This window comes from Pleurodeles waltl, chromosome 2_2 (assembly GCF_031143425.1).
Source record: "Pleurodeles waltl isolate 20211129_DDA chromosome 2_2, aPleWal1.hap1.20221129, whole genome shotgun sequence".
NCBI classification, from domain to species: Eukaryota; Metazoa; Chordata; class Amphibia; order Caudata; family Salamandridae; genus Pleurodeles; species Pleurodeles waltl.
In genome coordinates this window covers 1,104,054,737-1,104,079,826 of record NC_090439.1, presented here as the reverse complement: position 1 = coordinate 1,104,079,826, position 25,090 = coordinate 1,104,054,737, and the positions used below count along the sequence as shown (strand labels likewise).

At 50.3% G+C, this 25,090-nt stretch overlaps 1 protein-coding gene across 1 annotated transcript in view; it reads right to left on the bottom strand.

Moving 5' to 3' along the window:
- The window catches only part of LOC138282888 (ubiquitin carboxyl-terminal hydrolase CYLD-like), a 284,328-nt gene that overhangs the window by 148,864 nt on the left and 110,374 nt on the right, over window positions 1-25,090 (bottom strand). Inside the window, exons 4-5 of the mRNA XM_069220892.1 lie at window positions 23,916-23,988; window positions 19,818-19,868 (exon numbers count right to left, since the gene is read on the bottom strand). Coding sequence (XP_069076993.1) covers window positions 19,818-19,868; window positions 23,916-23,988 — 124 coding nt within the window. The remainder of the gene's footprint in view (window positions 1-19,817; window positions 19,869-23,915; window positions 23,989-25,090) is intronic.

The following is a 25,090-nucleotide window of genomic DNA, read 5'->3' as shown; positions in this document are numbered from 1 at the left end:
CGGGGGGAAAGGGGGAGTGGCCCAGGGATGTTTTGGCCAAGTTAAGCTCTTATAAGACAAAGGAAATGATCCTCCGTGCAGCGCGAATGAAGATTACTGTTGCCTTCCAAGGGGGGTACATGCTCGTTATATCAAGACATCGCTCCAGCGACACTGGCAAGGCGCTTACAGTTTAGACCCGTCACAGACACGCTTTGCTGAAAACAGGTGAAATACCGCTCGATTTACCCCTTTGTTATAATATTCAAAAGAGATTCCAAACACCATGTTACAGAACTGGATGATGAATCTGCTGGGCTTCAATGCAACTACATCTACAGACTCTGGAGACCGAGAATGAGAGGTACTGTGGAGTAGCCTTGGCGTGGCTTCCTCTGGGACATGGCAAATATAACGGAAAGCGAAACAGAATGGCAAAAGTAAACCTTGATTCAACCCCAATTCAACAAATGGCGGGCATCCCTGACACCACAGGGTGAAGATCCTGGAAATGAGAAGCCCTAGTGACTGGGGCCCATACATCCACAACTGAAGCATTATACAGGCCGTGAAATAATGCAGAGCCCAAAATTGTATATGGGTAGGGTGGGTGGTTCTGGTGGGGGGTGTGGGTGGTGTAGGGGGGTGGGGGTGGATGAGTGTTTGAAATCAAGGAGGGGGGGTCTCTATGGAATATCCCTTGAGGGAACATGGCAGTTGGATATATTTTTTATAGGTATTTACTTGATATTAAACACTTTAACATGGAATGGCCTTCTGGAAGCAGTTTTCAAATGGCACCCCCAGAACTCCTCCTTTCGTAGGTGGTACTTCCCTAACGTTCTATCAGGGGACTCTACATTCTGCACTGAACTCAGGAAATCAATTAGGGAATATTTTCAGCTCAACAAAACAGGACAGGTAGACCCCTCTTTGCTATGGGATGCCTTTAAGGCCGTCATTCGTGGGAAATGCCTATCCCGATAACCATGTTAACTAGGCAGAAGACAGAGGAGAGGGAGATGCTCGAGGTAGAGATTGTCAAGGCCGAAAAAGCTCAAACGGCAACCCCTACTTTTAGCCTTCAAAGGAAAGTTATGGCCCTTTGAGGGAAAGTTAAAGCTATATACGCCAACAGGGTGGAGCTCTCCCTTTTACAGCTTAAACATAATACATATGAGAAAAGTAATATGATAGGCTCACACTTAGCAAAGCAATTACAAGTTAAACGGGAACTGACCTATATTAAGCAGCTTCGAGATGAAGCAGGAAGGTTTCAACACACGGAACAGGGAAAGACCCGAATGCCCTGAGATTTTGATGAGCATCTCTATACAGCAGACCCAATGGACGATAATGAGCAACTAGCCTAACTCACGGATGTCGCCCTACCATAGGTCTCCCTGACCCATAATGAAATCTTAAGTGCCCCTGTTGCACCGGAGGAAGTTCAATTTGCCATTGAGTCTCTTAAACTACATATAGCTCCAGGCCCAGACACTTTAATGCATCCTTTTATAAGGCATTCAGCTCGGTCTTGGTTCCACACTTGACAGAACTCTTTAACCATACAGCCGATACCCATGCAGTCAGCCCCTCTCCCCCATGGGAGAAGCCTTAATTTAGATTATCCCAAAGCTAGGGAAACCCCTAGACTTATGTGCGTCATACCGCCCGATAGCCCTCCGTAATTTAGATGGTAAACTGTATACTAAGATTTTGGATCATAGGCTGGAGGGGTGATGGTGGAGCTGATCCATCTAGATCAATCAGGCTTTATCGCAGGGCGCCAAACCCACAACAACTTACAGCAAGTTATACACTTAATTGCAAAGGCTACGAAGAAATCCCTTCCATCGATTCTGCTAATGCTGCATGCTGAGAAGGCCTTTGATGGGGTGGACTGGGCCTTTCTGTCCTATAACTCATCACGGTTTGGGTTCCAGGAGTGCTTCATAGCAATGATACGAGCTAACTATAGCCACCCTCACTCTAGAGGGTTAGTGAATGGGGCAGCCTCTGACTTTTTTACCCTTACTAGGGGCACACGCCAGGGTTGCCCCACTGCCCTTTACTTTTTGCCCTTAGTCTTGAACCCCTGGCAGCGAAGAAAGGGCTACCCCTCTGATCCAAGGGATCCGCTTTGGGTCAGTGGAACACAAACTCTCGCTAATTGCAGATTACATCCTGCTTGCCCTCACTTCCCTGTTGGCTTCTCTTCAAGCCCTCCAAATTGAACTACGTCACTATGAGGCAGTATCAGGCTTTTGAGGGAGTCTCAATAAATCGTACTAGAGAAGTGCGACAGGCTGCCACTAGGGATCTGCTCCCCATTGAGAAGTATGTTCGGAAGGCTGGGTCTTCCAAAGGTTGCATCTCCTTTTTATATGCTCTCCTGAGAGCATCCCCAACTACCCCCTCCCCTGCGTCATTTGATGGTCTGGGAACAGACATTGGGGACACCGATAGAGAATCGACAATGGCACAGTTTATGGTGTGATATTTCTAGATTTAATCACTCCCTAGGCCTACGAGAAGCCCATTACAAAGTTATCTATGACTGGTACCTGTACCCTGCGAAATTGCAGAAACTCTTCCCCACTGCCTCAGACAGATGCAGGAGGGGATGTGGCCTACTTTACCATATCTGATGGGACTGCCCAGCCATACGCCCCTACAGGGAGGAAATTCTGGCTCAGAATAAAGAGATACTGGGCTACCCCATGCCCCTGGCACCAGGAAATGTCTTATTGGGCCTTAGAGACCCATCCCTTAAACACCAGACACAGGGGGACAGGTCTATTCTATGGCTATGCCTCAGTGCCACTAAGATGACTTTGGAGTCAGCCTGTAAGAAACGTGAAGCCCCATCATTGTCACAATGGCACATACGCTTGTGTCATGCCCTTTGCATGGAACGGGTGACCAAAATTATGGCTGACTCCAGGATTTTTTTTTATTATATATGGGGACCTCAGGTGCAGAATCTCTCGAGGGGCCTTCCTCTGTGCCTTCCTCTGTTTTCACAACCCACCCGCACAAGCACTCTTCACCTTTTTCAGATATGATACCCTTTTTAGATCCCCGCAGGGTTGAGCCCACGATACCCTGCTGAGATGTCCCCTTCGCATCCCACCCGGATACACCCTTCATGGAGTATTTTGTAGTTATGACCTGATCATGCAAGCTATTACTGTTAACCTATTTGGGTTAGAGGGGGTCATTACAACATTGGCGGTAAAAGTCGCTTACCGCCGTGCAGAAGACCGCCAAAACACCGCCGCGGCAGACCGCCACAGCTATTATGACACACATCTCGGAATCTGCCGAAATTCAGACACCCACACAACACCGCCACACCAAAGGTCAGCGATAAACATGCGGAAACAAATCCTCCACGCCAACAGAAACACGCCCATGCTATTACGACCCACGAATCCACGCGGCGGTCTTTCAACCGCGGTATTCCATTGGCGGTACACACCGCCGCGCTCAAAATACACACACATCTACAAAACACCGCCACATTGGACAATTTGAAATATACACACCTGACACACATACAAACAACACTCCCACACACCCAATACAATATAAAACACACACCCACATCACCCACAAACCCCTACGACCACAAATTGTGAAAGAAGGCCAGAGAGACAGCACAGCAATTGACAACCCCATCACACAGAGGCACACAACACCATCACCCACACAACATCCACGCACAAAACACCACACACCACTACACTCACCACACTCATCAACACATACACTCACCACACTCATCAACACATTCACCACCCCACACATCACCCACACCACCCCATGGCACGCCAAAGACACCCCCGCTTCTCCGAGGAGGAGCTCAGGGTCATGGTGGAGGAAATCGTACGATTAGAGCCACAGCTATTTGGCTCACAGGTACAGCACACATCAATAGCCAGGAAGATGGAGTTATGGTGCAGAATAGTCGACAGGGTCAACGCAGTGGGACAGCACCCAAGAAATCGGGAGGACATCAGGAAGAGGTGGAACGACCTACGGGGGAAGGTGCGTTCCACGGTCTCCAGGCACAACATTGCGGTACAGCGGACTGGCGGCGGACCCCCACCTCCTCCCCCAAAACTAACAACATGGGAGGAGCAAGTCTTGACCATCCTGCATCCTGAGGGCCTCGGAGGAGTCGGTGGAGGATGGGACACTGGTAAGTCAAATCTTAACTATCAGATCCCCCACCCTACCTGCATGGTATCACACACCCCCACCCTCACCCCCTACCCGATCACTTCAACTCATCACTAATGTAACCATAACACAAACCACCCATCCCAACACCAAGCCCTGCATGACACAACTAAGCATGGTCACCCCTCACCAAAGCATGCTCACTGCACATACCCAGAACCCCCCCCCCAACCATCATCACACAAGCCCCCACACAGGAATGCTTGCACTGGGGTTCACGCACAGGCACCCATTGCACACCATTACACACACATGCAATAATCATGCTCTTATGCCCCTGCAGGAACCCGAAGGACCGTCACCACACCAGAGGGTCCAGACAACACCACTTCACCCCCAGAAGAGGCCCACAGTGACGAGAGCAGCTCTGCCCTACTGGATCTTGATGACCAGCCCGGACCATCGTGGGCCTCAGGACAGTCGGTTCCCCTTGCACAGGCACAGCCCAACACCGACCTTCCACCCTCTGGTAACACCAGCACAGCACCCACCCAGCGGGCCCAAACCTCCCTACCCAGGACAGGTCAATCAATGGTGTGTCCACCACTACAGGGCACCCAGGGTAACCCACCCTCCCAACAACAACAGGGACCTGGGGGCAGTGGTAGTGGGCACACGGTCCAGGGGACGGAGGCACAGGAACATAGGGGAACTGGGAGGGCTGCTGTGCGACAGAGGGAGGACAGGCCAAGGGAACCAACTCTCCACGAGGCCCTCTCCTCCATCATGGGAGCGTACCACCACTCCCAGAAGACGATGGCAACGGTCCTGGACAAGTTGCAGGAGACCCTGCGGCTGCAGGAGGAGCAGTATTTGGGGTTCAGGGAGGAGCTCAGAACCATCAGCTCCGCCCTGGGCACCATCGTAGGGGTGCTGAAGGACATACAGCAGACCTTGAGGGACACCGTGGCACTCCAAGGGGCCCCTGACACTAGCCAGGACGATGAACTGCCCACCACCTCTGCCGGCGCTAGTGGACAGGACGCCCTGCCACAGGACCACCACACCAGCACCCGACCCCCTGCAGACGGACAACCACCACGCAAGTGGTCCCTGAGATCCAGGAACAGGACAGAGCAAGATGGCAAGACCCCCGCCAGGAAATAAGACCACCCTGATTGTCCTCCCAGTGTCCCACTTTGTTACCCTGTCCATATTCGAACTGCCCCAGCTCCACTTCCTATGCCCAGATGGGCAGTGCACCTGTGAGACTAATAGACTGGACTCTGCCATGGACATTCCTCCACCATCACCCATCACCAATTTACAACCCCCCTACATTTTTTGAGCACTTAAATAAACACCCTTGAAACACAAAACAATCTGGAGTCAGTCTATGGTTTTGTACTTTGTATTATCAATGACAGTGTCATAATGGCTGTACCATTGTACGGCTAACATACCTATGTCACACATCACAAGCCCTTGACACGTAGGTTACCACACCTGTGAAACGGTAATGGAAGGGTACAACTCAGTTAACAAATAGTGATTGAAATAGACAAACAGGATAGAGGTAGACGTGTGACAGTTAATGTAATGTCAAACAAAAAAAATGTTCTCACCTGTGTGTCACTGGAAATATTGCTGTATGACTGACTCCCTGTTGTCGTTTTCTTCTTCCTCAGCTTCACTCTCATCACTGTCCACAGGCTCCACAGACTCCACAGCTGCTACAACACCGTCATCTGGATCATCCTCCTGCAGAAAAGGCACCTGGCATCGCAAAGCCAAATTATGGAGCATGGAGCAGGCGATGATGATGTCGCACACCTTCTTCGGTGAGTAGAATAGGGATCCACCTGTCATATGGAGGCACCTGAACCTGGCTTTCAGGAGGCCGAAGGTGCGTTCGATCACCCTCCTGGTCCGCCCATGGGCATCATTGTACCGTTCCTCTGCCCTGGTCCTGGGATTCCTCACTGTGGTCAATAGCCACGAAAGGTTGGGGTAACCAGAGTCCCCCAATAGCCATACACGGTGCCTCTGGAGTTGACCCATCATATCAGGGATGCTACTCTTCCATTGTCAACAGGTCCACCAGCGGTCGGTACACCGGAGGATTCCGCCATCTTCTCCTATGTCCCAGCTGACGGTGCCTACGAAGGACAACAGCGAAGAACCAGTCACTATTCCTCCAGGTATGTACCCACAGTTACACACAAGACTACACCACTCACAAAACCCTTTCTGTATGTGTGTTGAGTGTAGGCCTAGCTATGTGTGACGCAGAGGTAAATTAAGCCATGTGGGCCCCTGAAATGGCGGCTGCCTCACCTCTAACCTGGGACAATGGGATTGTGGGGTAACTGCGCTGGCGTTGCACACCGTCGCGATAGGCGGTCGTAGACCGCAGCGCAATGCTGCATTGGTTAACAGTGGACCCTATGGGTCCCAGGAGCCAATGAACAGGTGCGCCGGCGGTGATGATGCGCACTGCCGCGGACGTCACCGCCATTTTCTATCTGTTCACTCACTAGATATCTGACCTTCGACAGGAGAGGACCTACACTGCTAGTGCTGCTGTGACCTCGGTCTGGAAGCGACGATGGCTGCTGCGTCTGGGGAAAGGGCCCCTGCCTTCACATCGGAGGAGTTGGAGAAACTTGTGGATGGGGTCCTCCCCCAGTACATGCTACTCTACGGTCCTCCAGACCAACAGGTTAGTACACAGGGAGCACGTTGTATGGGCTAGGCCTGGGTGGAAGAGGGAAGTGGGCAGAGTTGATTGAACATTAATGCATGGGAATGAATGGGCCACATGGCCAGAGTAGGACGGTGCAGTTGGTAATGACTGTTCCTCTTCCCTTGTGCATGTCATGTAGGTCAGCGCCCACCAGAAGAGGGACATCTGGTGTGCCATCGCCAAGGAGGTCCGGACCCTGGGGGCCCACCACAGACGGGGCACCCACTGCCAGAAGAGATGGGAGGACATTCGCCGCTGCAGCAAGAAGACGGCGGAGGCTCAGCTGGGGATGGCCTCCCAACGTGGGAGGGGTGCCCGTCGCACCATGACCCCCCTGATGTTCCGGATCCTGGCGGTGGCCTACCCGGAGTTGGCTGGGCGCTTGAGGACATCACAGCAGATACAAAGGGGGTGAGTCCAACCTCATTCTGCGGATTTTGCGTGCAGTGGAGGTGTCTGGGTGGGGGAGGTGGGCTGTGGGTGTCCCTAGGCCAGGGAGAGTTAGGTAGGCAAGGCCCCTCTGTAATGTAGGCCATGTGGCACTCAACCCCACCTCAGCAGAGTGCCAAGTCGAGGTATATTTGCCCCTGTGGCATCCATGTGCGCAGATGTCCACCATTGCCATGTAGGCCATAACCCAGAAATTGCGTGTGCAGAGTGCAGGAGCACGGCGTAATGCAGGGGGCTGCTGCGTCTGTCTTGTCCGCCAACGGTAGCGGAATACCATGCACTAAAACTCTCGTTCTTCTGTCTCCCCCCCTTTTCCTGCTCTCCCTGTCCTTTTGTACATCAGCATCAACAGGCGGAGGTACAGTGGCACCGGAGCACGAGGGAGCTGCATCCCACATGGCCATGGAGGGCCACACCACGGACTCTGAATGCACCAGTGGGACGGAGGGCGAGGGGAGCTTCACGTCGGCCACCGGATCACCAACCAGCGACACAGACTCGTCCGCCGATGGGAGCTCCCCTGTGGTGGCGGCACCATCTGTGCGCCCCACTTCTACAGGTACAGCCACCACCTCCCCTACCAGCACCGCCCTCCCAGCAGCCCCTCAGCGTTCGCCCGTGCCCGCTCACCCAGGAGGGTGGGCATCAACTTCGCCCCAGGCACCTCAGCCCCTGCCCCAGTCACCCCTGCTGCCCTCAGTGAGGAGGCCATTGACCTCCTCAGGTCACTCACTGTTGGGCAGTCTACCATTGTGAATGCCATCCAGGGTGTAGAACGAGAGTTACAACACGGTAATGCATTCCTGGAGGGCATTCATTCTGGTCAGGCTGTCCTTCAGCGAGCCCTGCAATCTCTGGCCTCAGCACTGATGGCAGCCATTGTCCCTGTGTCGAGCCTCCCCCCTCCAACTTCCTCCACCCAGACCCAATCCCCTGTACCCCAACCCCTCCCAAGCACACCTACAGACCAGCATGCACACAAGTCAACACCCAAAAGTAGCTCAAGCAAACATAGGCACCACACATCCCACAGGCACTCACACAAGCATCACACCCATACAGACACAGCAACATTCACTGTCTCCACTGTGTCCCCCTCCTCCTTTTCTCCCTCCTCCCTCCCAATCTCGTCTACACACACACCTGCATGCACCACATCTACAGGCACCAGGAATCGCACCAGGACACCCAGCACCACGAGCCACTCACCTGCACTCACCACCTCCACTGCCATTTACACGTCCCCTGTGTCCTCTCCCAGTGTGTCTGTGACGCCCCCTCCCAAAGTACACAAACGCCACCAATCACTCACCCAACATCCATCCACCTCACGACAGCCTCCTGTACCTGCACCTGCACCCAAAACAGCTAAAGTAACACCTCCTACAACCACCTCCTCTTCCTCCACTCCCAGACCCCCTCCAGCTACCAATCCCAGTGTTCGTCAGAAACTGTCCCTGTGTAAAATTGACCTTTTTGCCCCCACCCCACCCTCCAATTCATCAGTCCCGTCATAGCGCCTCAGCCAAAAAGCCTCCAATACCAGTGGTGCGTGTTCAGGGATTGTGGAGTGCACCGGCCACTAGGGAAGGCAGTAGGACCCAGAGCCAAGGCACTGGCAGCCCACCCCCTGTAAAGGCTCTAAAATTGGAAAGTGGACGACGGGACCGTGTTAAGACTCCTGGTGGGACAACAACTGACCTGGGTTTGAAGGGGATTGGAGAGTCACCTGTGACTCCACCAAAGGTGGGGAAGGTCCAGAGGAAGTCTTGCCAGCCTGTTGTGAGTGTCATGGCGGAGAAGTGCGCCATCATTTCCGGCGGTCCAGACACAACCGCCAGCACCGTCGTCACTGGTCCAGAGTCCACCGCCAGAGTCACAGCCCAGGAGGGCCCAAGTATAGTCACTGGTCCCGAGTCCACCGCCATAGTCACAGCCCAGGAGGGCCCAAGTATCGTCACTGGTCCGGAGTCCACCGCCAGAGTCACAGCCCAGGAGGGCCCAAGTATTGTCACTGGTCCAGAGACCACCGCCAGAGTCACAGCCCAGGAGGGCCCAAGTATCGTCACTGGTCCCGAGTCCACCGCCAGAGTCACAGCCCAGGAGGGCCCAAGTATCGTCACTGGTCCCGAGTCCACATCCAGAGTCACAGCCCAGGAGGGCCCCGGCTGCCACAGCCCCGCTGGGCAATGATGGAACGTCATGCCACACACCAATGCCCAGTGTAGAGATCGTCATGCCACACACCAATGCCCAGTGTAGGGAACGTCATGCCACACACCGTACCAGAACCGCCATGGCAAAGCACCGCTGAACAGGGCAAAGACCGCCATGGCAAAGCACCACTGAACAGGGCAAAGACCGCCATGGCAAAGCACCACTGAACAGGGCAAAGACCGCCATGGCAAAGCACCGCTGAACAGGGCAAAGACCGCCATGGTGAAGACCGCTGAACAGGGCAAGCACCGTGTAGGAATGAATGAATGGACCGCCACATCAGGCATCCTTATCCCATGTGCAGCTGGGACAGTGACAGGACATGAACTTTCACATGGAGACTCATCCAGTATGGGCACCAGTACCAGTAGAGAACTGCATCTACTTGAGAGACTGTAGCTTTGCACTCCCCAGGATGGCACAGTGGGCAAGCCACTCACTGTATAGACTTGAGAGACTGTGGCTTTGCACTCCCCAGGATGGCACAGTGGGCAAACCACCCACTGTATAGACTTGAGAGACTGTGGCTTTGCACTCCCCAGGATGGCACAGTGGGCAAGCCACCCACTGTATAGACTTGAGAGACTGTGGCTTTGCACTCCCCAGGATGGCACAGTGGGCAAGCCACCCACTGTATAGGCTTGAGAGACTGTGGCTTTGCACTCCCCAGGATGGCACAGTGGGCAAACCACCCACTGTATAGACTTGAGAGACTGTGGCTTTGCACTCCCCAGGATACATCAATGGGCATGGAGCCCCGTCGTGGATCTGGCTTCGCATTTATCTGGCTGAGGTGCCCCCCCCCCCTTCCCTTCCCCCTGAGGTGCCTGTAGTATTTCTATCTGATGCCCCGGCAGTGTTTTCTCCGATTGTGGTCAGGTGTCGTTTGTGGGCCTCGCCCATGCATTTTTGGACTGTTGGTGCACGGACATTGTTGTGTACATATCTGCACTACTTCTCGTATTGTATATAATTATGAGTGACTTTCTAATATATATCTGTATATTTTTGTATGACATGTATATTGCCACATTACAAGGTTTGACCGAATTTCGCATTGTGTTTTCATTCTTCCGGGGGGATTGTGGGTTGTTACTGTTATTTTTGTGAATGCATTGGTGTGTATGTTGTGATATGCGAGGGTGGGGGTGTTTGGTGGGTGTCCCCCTAACTTTTGCCTCCCCCCTCCCCCGTGTCGTAGGTGCAGTACTCACCGGTGTCTTCTGAGCCTATGTAGCTGTTGTTTGTAGAGGAGCAGAAAGACAAGGGCAGGGAGTATTTGTAATTCCGGGTCCATGGAGTCGTCGGTCCTCGTGGGATGTGTTCAGGTGAGCGTTTTCCCATAGCAAAAGCTGTTTCCGCCGTGTTTTTATCCACGGTGAATCCGCCCCGGAAAAGGTGGCGGATTGGCGGGTTGTAATAGTGTGGACGGTACATTGTCTCCCGCCTGTCTGTTGGCGGTAACCGCTGCGCTGCTTGTCTGTACCGCCGTGGCGGTCGGAGTGTTAAAGTGGCTGTCTTTGTTGGGGATTTCCGCCAGGGTCATAATTCCCTTTTTTTGTCCGCCGGCCTGTTTGCGGTATTTCCGCAGCTTTAACACCGTCCGCCAGGGTTGTAATGACCACCATAATGTGTTATATAAATGTGTTTTTGGTTTCTACAGGAATATACAGCAATGCAAAGTCATGGATGCAGCTTTCTATTACTGTGTTAGTTATAGGGGTGTTTATATGGCCTTCTTATGAGTATAACAATGTTCTTGTCATTAGCTTTACTTATGATGTAGGTCACATGATGGGCATTTCATGACTGTCTACATACTGATTCGAAAACCAAGGAAAACAACTTGACAAAAAAATGGACTTAAAGAACTGAGACAACTACCTTTGAGTTATCCTAATGGGAAGGAGTTTGATTACCAGTTGCAGAGTCCCACAAAAAAAGACCCAAAACAGGCAGGGCCATGGACTCATGACTACTTACTATGTAATATAGGGATCACAAGCCGATTCTAAAAAATAAAAACTCAATAACCTCCGAGGGGAACATAATTTTCCTAAAAAGGCTATAGTGTGCATGGCGTTCACTTACACAAGGAACTGAAAAAATACACATTCTTCATACAGTGAAATGCCAAACTGGATGAAAAGGGAAGGTTTCCACCCAGGATTATACCCCAGCCTACTTGTGTTTCTCCTGTTTGTAGCTCCTTCTGAAAGTGTAATTTGTAGATAGTAACAGTGAATTTTGGAATTAGCTCTTCTATCAATATCCCGATACTGGCATATTCTGTTCCCGCTGCAAAGTTCACTGCTGTGTGAAGTGCTCTAAACCCCACCAGGATGTTAACACAAGGACAGTTTATTGCACTTCTATTAAGAAAGCCCTAAGTAAAGTTCATTGTCTTTTATTCATCAAAGTACATTTTGTGCTGATTTATTCAATGGTGAAAAGTTCAACAGTACTGCAATAAACTGTTTTTATGGATCAAATCTGTTTATTGGTATTTAACATACATGAACCAAATACAAGCTCTGTTCCTACATCCAAATCGGTCGGCTGTCAAAATATAACAGTATCCCTTGCCACACATGTCAGTGGACGGCCCATCAGTGAATATTAGTTGACATAGTTAGACGTACTTCCTCCACCAAACTGCCCTCCCCTAGGTGCCTATAGCCGTGGCATAGATGACAAGACAGTCCGGTCCAAGGAAGAGCTGAAAAACGAAAAACAAACAAGAACACAAAATGCATAACTGTGATTCCCCGCGCCACCCCCGCAGTACCACCCCCCTCTGCCCCCCACCCCTCCCTGTCCCGCCCCCCTCAGCAAAGACCTCCGCACCCGGCCCCCTCCTCTCTTCACCGGCCAACCTCCCATCATCAAGTGTCTCGTATTAGCCCCAGCACCTTTAAATATACTGGGCAAGACAGTTTGTTAAATTCCATGGACAGAATCTGAATGAACGGTCTCCATAGAGTACAGATGTCTCCCGCCCGCTGCCTGGACGCCAGTGTTTATTTCTCCATTGCCAGGATAAACCAAAGCTTATGAAGCCAGGAGGTATAAGTTGGTAGCCTGTCCGATCCCCAGAGCGCTAGGATCGCCTGCAGCGCAGCATTAAGGGCCAGGGCCATCTTCCGCCCTCTCTGCGAACGAAGAGGGAAGGTGAGAGGGTTGAGTAAGCCCAAAATAACATATGACGGCAATTTAGGGATCTCTGTCTGGAATACTCTATGTCGTCTAGGATGCTCTTCCAGTATCTCTTTAACTTGGGGCAGTGCCAAAGTAGGTGTAGAAGTGTGCCCGTGTTGCCGCACCCCCTCCAGCAAAGGCCTGACTTAGAGGGATCCCATGCATTCACCCTTGGTGGGGTAAAGTACCAGTAGGTAGCCAGCTTACATGCCGTTGCTGTCACTGAAGTGTTGTAAGCAGTGTGACGCGCTCTATAATGGATACTTTCCCATTCTTCCTCTGTCAGCTCCCTCCCCAGCTCTACCTCCCATCTCCTCTGCCCCTTCGATTTAGTCGTCCGCTCTACCCCCTGCAAAAGTCTATACAGTTCCGATATCGCCCGCTTATCATCTTTCTTTATAAGAAGCCATTTTTCAAACGGTGTAAGCTGCCTGTCTATCAGAGGCCTATTCGCCGGCAGAAGGGCCCAATGCCTAACCTGGTAGTACATCAGCCTATCTGCCTCCGTCAGCCCATACGTCTCCCTCATCTGGTCAAAAGAAATTACTCCATCCGCATCAAATATGCTCCCTACCCTTTTGCAGCCCCCTTCATAGCAGCGGCGAAAATGCTCCACCTGTAGACCTGAAACAAAGTCGGGATTCTCGCAGATCGGTGACATAGGAGATGGGAATGTCGTCAGACCATGCTTCCTCGCCACAGCATCCCACACCCGGAGCGTCGTACCCGTAACCGGAGAAGAATAAAGCCCTGGCGCTCTATGCCTGCGCAGAAGCCTGGGCTCCTTCCAAATATGAGACCCAGCGACCGCCTGGTCCATAAAGCACCAGTGCTTTTCGGTGAGCGGGCGACTCCACTCCAGAATAAAGCACACCCGAGCGGCTTGAAAGTACCTCAGTAGGCAAGGGACCGCCAGTCCTCTCTCCTCCTTAGGTCGGTACATGGCACGCCGTGGGATCCGCGCTGGTTTCCATTCCCATATGAATTTCAGGATCGCTGACTGCATTGTCGCTATAGTGTGCGGCGGCGGAGTCAGAGGGAGTGTTTGAAACACAAAGTATGCGCGGCAATACTGTCATCTAAACCGCGGAGACCCTGCCAAACCAGGAGAGCTTCTGTTTCCCCCATATCCCTAGGTCCCTCAAAATCTCCCAAGAGAGGGAAGTGTAGTTCAGGCTAGACGTCCTCGCGACCGAAGTTGCCAGTTCAATACCCAGGTAAGGTACATGCGACGCTGACCATATAAAGGGATATCGAGACCTTAAGTCCTCCTCATGCTCTTGGAGGGTTGACAAATGTAATACTTGCGATTTCTGCATATTCACTTTAAACCCAGAGACCCTGCTAAACACGCTAAGGGCATCCATGAGGGCCGGCAGCGAGACCATGGGATCCGCCAGAGTGATAATCACATCATCCGCATATAAACTAATGAGGTGATAGTCTCCCCTAAATTTGACACCGGAGATGAGGGGATCGTCGCAAAGGCGCTGAGCAAGAGGCTCCATGTAAAGCGCAAACAACATAGGGGAGAGCGGACACCCCTGTCGTGTCCCCCGACCTATCGGAAACGGCAATGACAGAGTCCCATTTACTCAGAACCCGGCCTTAGGTGCACGGTAAATGCATTGAATCCAGGACCTGAACGCCGGACCCACCCCAAAGCGCTCCAGCACCTGGAAAAGATAGGGCCAGTGTACCCTATTGAACGCTTTCTCCGCGTCAGTGGAGAGGAGGAGCGCCTCTCTATGAGATCTGTTAGTTTTATCAATTAAATGTAAGAGCCGCTTTGTATTGCCCCGCACTGTAGGTGGGATATGAAGCCCGCCAGATCCGGGTCTTTGAGTCCAGGCATAAAGGGATTAAGGCGCTGCACCAGGATGCCAGTAAATAACTTGGCGTCTATGTTTAAAAGTAAGATGGGACGGTAGGAACCACATTCCACCGAGTTCTTCCCCGGCTTATGAATGACCGTGATGGTGGCCTCCAACATGCTGGGCATGAGGGTTCCAGTCATCAAAAAGGAGTTAAAGAGCCGCACCAGGATCAGAGCCAGCTCTGGACAAAGTTTTATAGAAAGGCACGGTGAAGCCGTCCGGGCCAGGCGACTTCCCAACCGTCAGACGAGAAATCACTGAGATAACCTCCTCCATCCTTATGGGCTGGTCCAGGGCGGTCGCATCCTGCTCACGGACCAGGAAAATTCGACAGTCCGCGAGATAGGAGAATGGGTCCGCATCGTTCCCAGTGTCTGCTGCCTCCAACTCTCTGTAAAAGTCAGCAAACACCTCAGCCACTTGCCCATCCATTCGTACCTCACCCCGAGAAGGGGATCGCACCATCTTTATAGCAGTGGCCGATCGTTGCGCCCTCAGATGGTGGGCGAGGAGTTTCCCACAGCAATTACTCCCTATATAGTATTTATGTTTAAGTCAAACTACTGCATACTCTGCCCTGTCCCAATCAAGCCGTTTCAGCTGATGACGTGCCTTCTCCAATTCCCTCCACACTCTGGATGCGCCAGTATGCTTATGGGAGCACTCTAGTGCCGAGACTTTCTGTTCTAACACCGCTCTTTGCTCTATCCTAGCTTTATTTTCTTTGGCCAAGAGTGAGGTCACCTCTCCACGGACGACTACCTTCAGTGCCTCCCAATGTGTCTCTAGGCTAGTCCTCCCATCGTCATTGTGACTAAGGTAGTCGAGGATCGTGCGTCGCAGCGTCTCTTCCGCCACCCGACTCTGAAGTATGGTGTCTCTAAAGTGCCAGCCCGGTGTCCCTACTCGCCCCCCATCAGGGCGGGCCACTAACGTAATGGGGGCATGATTTGTCAGAGCTCGAGGCTCAATCGCGGTCTCCCTGATTCGAGAAGTAAACTCTGAGGAAGCTAAGAAGTCTATACATGTGTACGTCTTGGAGGAGGCAGAGTAGAATGAGTAGTCACGGAGCGTCGGATATGCCCTCCTCCAGACGTCCTCTAGATCACAATCAGCCAGCCACTGTCGCCCCGCCGGAGTCAGCGCCCCCGTCTGCCCACATCGGTGTCCGGAGCGATCCAGCTCGTTGTCCATGACCAGATTGAAGTCCCCCCCCCACAAGAATAGCCCTGCCCGGTGTAGTAAGCATTGGGGATATGGCCTGCCTCAGGAATGTTTCTTCCTGTGCGTTAGGGGCATATAATGTGGCAATAGTGAAGTGGAATGTCAACGCACACTCTAATGGCCAGGAACCTACCCTTAATCTCATGTATCTTGGAGACTACCTCCCCAGGAAAGGCCCTCGATATTAGTATCGCCACCCCAGCATGCTTCGTAGGAGCAGAGGACCAAAACTGCCGGGGAAACCTCGAGCGCATACGATATGTATCCTTAGACAATAAGTGCGTCTCCTGTAGGCAGATATGGCTCTCAGACCTCTCAAGGGCAGAAAGGATCACCAACCTCTTTGCGGGACTGTTAAGCCCCCGGACATTAAGGCTTAGACATTTAAGGGACATGCATAATTAAGCGGGTAGCGCGACCTAGGCGGGAACCCCCACCAAGGGACAGGAGCCGAGGACGGCCCGGGGGTGGCCTGCACACATAGTAACAGTGATCAAGACCAGAGCACACAGGAATTTCAGGGAAGCACAACAACATAAAACAAAAGCGCACAACAGGTGCATATCTAACACACACAAGTCCTCTATCGTATCTCCAAAAAGAGGCAAGATCCAGACAGGGGTCGGTAATACCTCACAAGGTCGTCACTTGGCATCCAGCGACCCCACCGCCCAAGCCAGTCTCCAGCAGCTTCACTACTTGTTCTAAAAACGACCCCAGACCACTGCAGCGACACTCAGGGGCTATCCTCTTTTAGGCACTGGAACCTGCTGCTAGGCTGTTCAATACAGATTGTCTCTCCAGCGCTTGTTCGGTCGAGGACGGCCTCGGTTGCTTCCTCTTCTTCTCCTTCCATCGTCATCATCATCATCATCGCGGACGGTCCTCGGCAGGGGCCTTTTCGCACGCCCCAGCGCCCCGCTCCGATTGTAGGATCTTGCACGCCTCCTGCAATGACTTTACCTGATGCAGCCGGTCCCCCCCAACGAAACACAAGGCGGAAGGGGTGACCCCAAGTGTAAGGCATAGAGTTCGCCCGGAGGTGCTCCGTAATGGGCTTAAGTCCTCAGCAAGAGGTCCTGGAATAGCTGAAGCGTGTGCCCTCTGAACTGGACCCGAGGGAGGTTTCGCGTTCTCTGCAGGATGCTTTCTTTAGTCATGTAGTTATGCACACACGCTAAAATGTGGTCCAGAGGGCGCTCTCTGGTTCCCCCTATCCGACCTGCTCTGGGGACCCGATCCAATGTGATCTCTTGCGTATCCTCCGGGCCCAGGATGGAGCGGAACAGTGCTATAATGAACCCTCTAATATCTTCTCCTTCCACCCCGGCCGGGCTCCCCTGATGCGTATGTTATGCGGTTTTCTAAGTCCGCCGTCGCTATCTGCAGGAGATCCTGTTGCTCACAAAGGCGCAGGACCTCTTGTTGCAGTTGTTCCACTTCTTCCCCCTGGAAGATCTCGCTGTCCTCGACATTCGCCACCCTTTCCCCTAGCGAAGTAATGTCCGCACGTAGCTCCCTCATCTCCTGGAAAATGTCTCTCCGCAGCTCCTGCAGATCCATCCTAAGCGAGTCAAACAAGGAGGTGAGAAAACCTTTTGTGACTGGGGCCCCACCGTCGTACTCCGCCTCACCCCGGTCCTCAGGCCCCTTCGCCAGGACAGCCCCCTCAGCAGGCTTGTCCTGCGCTGGGTGAGATCTTGTCCCGACTGGTCCCTTTTCGGCTTAGAGGACGCCATCAGAATTCAGCTCACCAGCCTGCGCAGGGACCAGCCCAGCACCGGTCACGGTCCACAGTGCTGCACAACAAACTGACTCCCTGCCGGATCAGCACCTCTCACTGGAGCAGCCTGATCCCACCCTCTGCACTCGCTCCGGCCAGGGAAGAACGACCATTCCACCTCCTCTTCTCCTTAGAGGCAGAGTCAGCAGAGCACTTTCCTGTTGTGGGGCCCCACCGAGGCCCAGCTCCGATGAGCAGTATTCACCCAGGCCGCCACTGGCCCGCTCACACCGCAGGCCGATTGTTCCGCCGAGCCGGGGGCCCACTCTCACTCCCACGCTCCGCGGGGCCCTCGCTCCTCACACTCCGTCGCCCCCTCCACAGCTCGTCGGGGGTCCCACTTTCGCCCCTTGGGCGTAGGACGGCCTCCACAGGCCCCGGAAGGCCGAGGCCACGTGTTGCCTCTTTTAGTTGTGCCCCCCCCCTCCCTCCGTGGCCCGACAGCTCCTGCTCGGCCGCCCCGCTGAGTCGAGCCTTAATGGGCTCAACGCCCAGCCTCCGTCCACGAGGCCGCTCTGCGCGGCCGGAGTCTCTGTCTGCCGCAAGCGCGGCCTGGACCCAGAGAGGCCCCCACCCGGCAGCCCGCCCTGGGCTACTGGATGCTCGTCCTACCGCTTCTTTGAGCCCCAGATTCTTCCTGGCGCCCCTCGGGGCACCCTCACTGGTGGGGGCCCGGGACCGCTGAGTAGCTGCAGAGGCCCGGGCGGCAGAGCTCGCGAACCTGCATCTGCTCATGCCGCCATCTTGGCCACGCCCCCATAAACTGTTTTTACATGGCTGATCACTGACTTGCTTTATCATGGCTTTTGAAAAAGCACAGCTCAACTAATTTGTTTGAGTGTCAAGACTGGCAACTTTTTTCTTTCAATTAGGATAAAAATAAAAATCATTATTGTTTGTACATCACAAAACGAAGAAAGATTTACAGTACTTTGTAACATTGATAAAATATCACATGTGGCGTCGGACACACTGGATAATGAGATAAGAAGAGGGTCTGCAGTGGAATACCTGGGTATCCAGATCAGTAAAGACATGTCTTTCAAGCCCAAATGGTACCATTGCTGACAAGGTGAGTAATTGACAACTTTCTATTCAGGTGTGGGTCCTGCCATCATTGCTGTAATCTAAACAGAATCAATTATACGGTCTTAGCTGAACAACTGCACTGGCCTTTATCTGCAGCTCCACCGGCACATACGGACCTGGCTGCAGTATCCCCACAACTTTACAAAACATGCAGCCACCATCATCACTCAACATCACTAGGCCTTAAGTGTAATGACAGGCCTGCAACAGCCACCAGGAGGCACATGAAACTCAAAGGTCCATGCATCACCCATAAGGCACGGTCATTTTGGTGAACCAAATGAACAATATGTCCTTAGCCTCTGTTCATCTACTACGGACTTTAGAAAGGTTGAGTCCAGAGAGGACAGTATAGCCTTTTTTGAATGGTTAGTCAGATGAAAGACAGCTCAATGAAACCATTTACTAAATGGATGAATTGCAAAAACACTATTACATTAATTAATTAATTTTGTCACTGTCAGATAGAAAATATACTTTTCCCAAACTATGGGTACCAGTATTGTAGATGAATATCAGTACTGAAGAAGAGTGGTTCTTCACTAACCATCACATTATAGGGAAGAACTTTTTCTTTCATTTCACACAGCAAGTTTTGTTTTTTGTATTGGGATCCAGAGTAACTAAAGTTGCTGGTTTAACACCCCCATGAGAATACCTCTCGTTTCTTGGCATTAACCACTCTTAAAACATTGTTACCTTCTTCGTATCACAGTGCATCAACAACATCATTGCATCAAAGTTTCAAGTTACAAACAGTGCAGCACACAACTGTGAACGCAGTACATCTTTGGGAGACTACTTTTTTTTAAAGGAAGAATAGGATCAAATATCAATGAAAAAAATGAATGTTGACCACCAGACCTGCAGGCTAAACATGAATTTTGTCTCCATGAAGATTTTACTCCAAGAAAGTATCCTTACATAAAGCACCTATTTTCCAGTCATCAAGATTACAGGGTAATATTAGCTACAATTTTACCATGAGAAACAAATGGTTTCATGGAACTCATTTTAGTGACTACTCCACACTGAAAAGAGTAATAGTGTTCAGCTAAAATCTTACCATACAATCCCCCTGTCGACTCTTGCAAAATGGCCTTCATAGCAGACAAATCTGCAAAATAGGATATGAGATAAAACAAGTCAGTCAAAATATTGATAGGCAACCTTTCAACACTCTAGATTTAGTTCCTCAAGCTGCAAATTATGCAATCACTCAATATCTAATTTTCAATGCAAGAACCCTACCTCAAATCTGTTCAATTACTCCTCATCGTCTGGTGGAGTCAGCCATGTGAACCTGAACCATTGCCCATATACTGACACAATTGAACCACCCCTGAACACTCAGTCAATAGATTAAAGACGCCCAAAATATTAAAGTAGATTCCATAACTGGAGCACAGAACCCAACGTCAATGTATTAGTAGCATCCTGATTTTGGCCCTTGAACCATGCAACTCTAGCATGTGTGCAGCGGCCCAGGCCTGTCCATTGACATGATCAAGGCCTTGGGCTTGTCCAGTGACCTGGAGAGGAGTGCCCTCACTGACTCACAATAGACTATGGTCCCTATCTCGGCTTTAGCACACGAAGATGTGGTGCTAGTGGACCATATTTTATGAATCCGTAGTTGTGACCATACCTTTTTATTTGGGTAACTGGATTGGAGGCCTACTGGCCCACTCATGTAAATTTGTGCTTTTATGTGCCTGACATTTTCTGATGCAAACATCCTGGTGCATGTTGTGTGTGTTCACATGTGTAGCCTGTAATTTCCATGCATGGTGCAGGTGAGTAATGGAGGCCACTGGGAATCATTTTGGATACCTCTGGCCTGGCCTTTGCACAAGAATGAGGTGAAGATTGTTTCCCAGACAGTGGAAGTGTATTGCTCACATTCCTGAGCTGAATTGGAGGAGGCCTTGACACTGAAGTAAGGGGATTGGACACAGGCTTCTCTTAGAAATTCCATTAGGCCTTTTGCTAGCACGGAGATGCTGATTAGTCTTCATGAACACTGCCATTTGATGGATGGTAGAGGAGAGAGAAGCGGGACCACACACACTGTTGAGCAAGGAGAGGAAATCTTTAGGTAAAGTCAGCCCTTTTGTATTTCCTGGATTATACCTTATGTTTGGCTGATGAGAGGAGGGGCAGAAAACTCACACTTCTTGGGGCCTCTGTTGTGAATGCTCCATGCTGGAGACTACCCTGATGTAAGTAGCATTACTCTCTACATACAGTTGTATGGAGAGCCACCTGCAAAGGAAACATGAATGAAGAAAAATCACAACCAGGCTCTACAGGTGCCGACTGTGGATACATATCCTCGGTCTAGTTTTGGTGTATATAAGTGGGCCCCACTATCCTGATTGTGGGTCCAGTTCCAATTTATTTCTCTATGGCCAAGAAATTGAATACTTCACAAAGTACTCAGGGGACTGCTGTGAAACCAGAACTACTGTGTGCCGGAGCCATTTTCCCCAGAGGTGAGGGGACATCATCCAAGTATAGATCCCTTGCTGGAAGAGCTGTGTAGCTGTTCTGAAGAGCCTAGAGGCTTGTCTGCCTGCTAGGAGAGGGAAACAGCCAGCCAAGCATGGGGAGCGAGATGCAGTGTGCCCTAGGTGCCTGTGGGGCACCCAGAGGAGAGGACAGAGGACAGCAATATGCAGGTCCACAGTGCCCATCACCCCGTAATTTCTCCATGATGGTTCCATGTGGGAACTGCATACTTGTGACAACTGCCACAATTAACATTTATTTTCCCTACACATCGCTTCCTGGCCTAAGTGATCAGTCTATAGCACCAAGACACCATACGGGTGATAGTGCGCTCTACAAATCCTCAAAGCTATAACAACATCTACTAAATCTAGAATAGGGCGTTTGAGAAGTGATGGCACTATGGCCATTGACGCAATAAGATGTGCTCTTCTGAGGGCATGCTGGCACCTTCCTAAACATTGGTCAAAATCCTTGTGAATGACATGGTGAGTGAATCCAAAGAAGTTAGTCATTGCATCACGTGTATGAAGTCTATGTCACTTACAGCTACTGTGGCACAACTGTCTTCACAGAGAGCCTTAGCCTCTGTCAGGCACAAAGAGCTGGGGAAAATCTTGACTTGACAAACCCAGCTGTCATCACTTGCAATGTAATGTAAGTGACTGACACAAGCACACCTTTTCCTGGGCACACCCTGTATTAGTGAGTCACAAAGACTTGATTTTGCAGTTGTGTAGGTCAGGCTGAGTCTGGGAATATGGAAAGATCTTGTCATATGCACAAGCCCACCACGTATCTGGTTCTCAGGAACATTGCACACTTTTATTAGCAATGTTTCAAAGAGAGTTACGGAGCTGCCACAGATTCTGGGTGCTTTTGGTAGGAGTGGCATCATAAGGGTGCCATGGACCCTAAAACAAGCATGGCCCTTTATCCCAGGGTCTGGAAGTGAAAAACAGCCATGCCTGAGGTGCCCAGGCCCCTGGCGCCCCTACACCCATTGCATTAATGATAGTTCCCTATGTAGTGATGAAAAAGGGGAGACAGCAGTTTTAGGAAACATCGTCATAAATCAGGAAGAATATAGTGCTACAAGCAGACACAAAAGACAGCGCTTCCCAACCTTTTTTGAATCACCGTCTTCTTTTTAGAACAACAAACATTTGTGGCCCACCAAACTTTAATTGATATGCGGCGGGTGATTTTTTAACGTAATGTAAGTAAAGCATTGCGCAGAAGCACATTCTAATTGGCATACAGTACATTTTCGATTATAATAGTAACTAAATTTGCATATCCATAGACTTACTGATAAAACTCTATTGCACATAAAAGATAACGATTGGAAATTGGGTTTCAATAAAGTGTCTTGATTTGTTTTGATCCTATTAAATTGTCTTTTTTCATCATAATGCAGGATTACAAAAATAGTGCTTCATTTGTGCTTTCCCACCTGCTGAATGTGTAAAGTAGATATTTACATTTTATTGTGTTTGACAAAAACAAATGACATCCTACAGCCTTTCCTTTCACACTTACTCTGACCGCAAAGCAAGAGGAGTTTGTAAACCCCAATCCCCATGTTAACAAAATTTAAAAAGTAGTTTGCCAGAAGACGTAGCCTGGCATTTGACCTCGGTTTTTGAAGCACAACAAATGTGACAAGATAAATACATAATTAAAAGCATATTTATTTTTTCCTTGGTCTTTCGGTGACCCACCAAAAATCGGGTCACCACCCACAGTTTGGGAAAAATGGCTATAAAGGGACCTTCAGAGCTACAAAATGTGCCATCTAACTGAAAACTATAAACTCACACTTCATTCAACACACTGCTAAGTCCTATAACATGATAACAGCAACTTAGTGGTCATCACGCACAACAATGAAACACTTCTCAAATAGAATAAACAAAAGACAACACACGTCCATCCACACACCCTACAGTGTGGGGTATGCTACCCAATAGACAAGCGACTCAGCACCGCATTTAGGCCTACATAAATGTTGCAATACAATACTAATCAACGTGAAGCTGCCAGGCTCTTGCAAAAGCAATTAAAAATGTATATATATAGAAAAAAACAGGAATAAAGGGTGAGGAAACAATGGAGTGTGTAGAGCAGCAGGAAGGAAAAACAGACAGAATAGAAAGCAAGGGAAGCCATGCAGCGGTCCCATGGGGTGCTAATACACAAATTTAAAAAAATGTTCCCTGATACTAGCAGTGGAAGGATAGAATACGTCATTTAATCAAAACGATGACAAAGAAGCTATGCCTCAGAGGTGAGAAAAAACTAAAATGGGGGCGTGGGGATTATCAAATCAGGAGCATCAAACCGAGACAGACAAAAAAGCTATCCAGTCATGAACAAGGGGCTGACCCCAAAGGCTACTCTATGTACTATATTGTAGACTATAGGTCTTCAACAACAGGCAGATAAAGTAACTTCTTGCTGCATCCCTCACTCCTATACAGCCAATGTGACAGGTTAGCCCTTGTGACACTAAAATGTCACTACATCAGAATTAGTAGCAACTGTTCGCAGTGCTATTTATTATAATTTGTGAGTGTACAATAAAGTGAAGTTTATTGCCCTTAATGACTCAATGTGGTTGCAATGCGATAAGGTATATGTGTACGTTTACCTCCAGACAAAAGCTCTTCCTTGATAACCGAGTCCATAGGGATTGGGATCACATTATCCTTTGATCCATCTACCTAAAAATGAAAACATAACACATGCTTATTAAACAAGACTTGTCACGCACTTGAGAGGTATGTACTCTTGAAAAGCCTGTGATGAAGATGGAAAATGCAAATCCCTTCATTTCCAGAAATTGTGTAGTAATTACTAGTTCTTCTACTATCACCCACCCAGTCTGTGTTCACAAACATTTAAGAACACAAAATATTTTGAGTGTAATCACTCTTCAATGGCCCTCTTACTTCTCCCTGCCAATATCGCCACAAGATTTTAAGCAGATCACAGAGGGGAAAGCCAGTGACAGGGGCGAGATGAGACATCCTTCGCCTTCTCTAGTCAAACTAGACAAAGAATAACAAAACAGTTTATTGTGTGCCACCCATAAAACTTCACTTCCTTTTTTGTTAATAAATGTAGCCAGAGACATGGCCAATGCAGGATTTTTGCAACCGGGGCAAATGGACATTTTACCCCTTTACACTAATGTGTTTATCTCTTGACTCTCAGCCCTTTCGTTCAGAGCAAATACGATGTGAAGAGAAGAGGGTTTTTAAAATCTAAATAACTTTGATAACAAAGGAATCACATAAAGGATTAGAGTAGTAATATTCATTATTTTTAGTTTAACACTTCCTAGTTCAAGTACTCACTAAAGTAGTGCTTGGCATCTTCATCCCATGGCTACCTAAAATTAAGTTCCCCACCTTTCCTCAGGACCCTATGTATCCTACATGTGAATTACTGATCAGACTCTGGCATCATACTGGGAAGCCACGGGGTGCGGCTGGCAGAGCCATAAGATGGCCGCTTGAACCTAGAAAAGTTGGGGCCCTATTACAAGTCTGGCGGTCAACAGAACACCAGACTCGCAGTAGCAATCATGACTGCCGCGGCTTTGGTTGTCTGACCATCAAATTAAGAGTTTGGCGGTCAGACCACCAAAAGACCACCATCTCCACGAGGAACATTGATCCTGATGGGCTGACGGCAGTCCTGAAGTCAGCGCCGCCCTGCTGATTACAACCTTGTTCTCCGCCAGCCTTTCCATGAAAAGGCTGGCAGAGAACAGGTGCAGTCAGCCCACTGGGAAAGTCGGAATGGGGCTAGCAGGGGAGG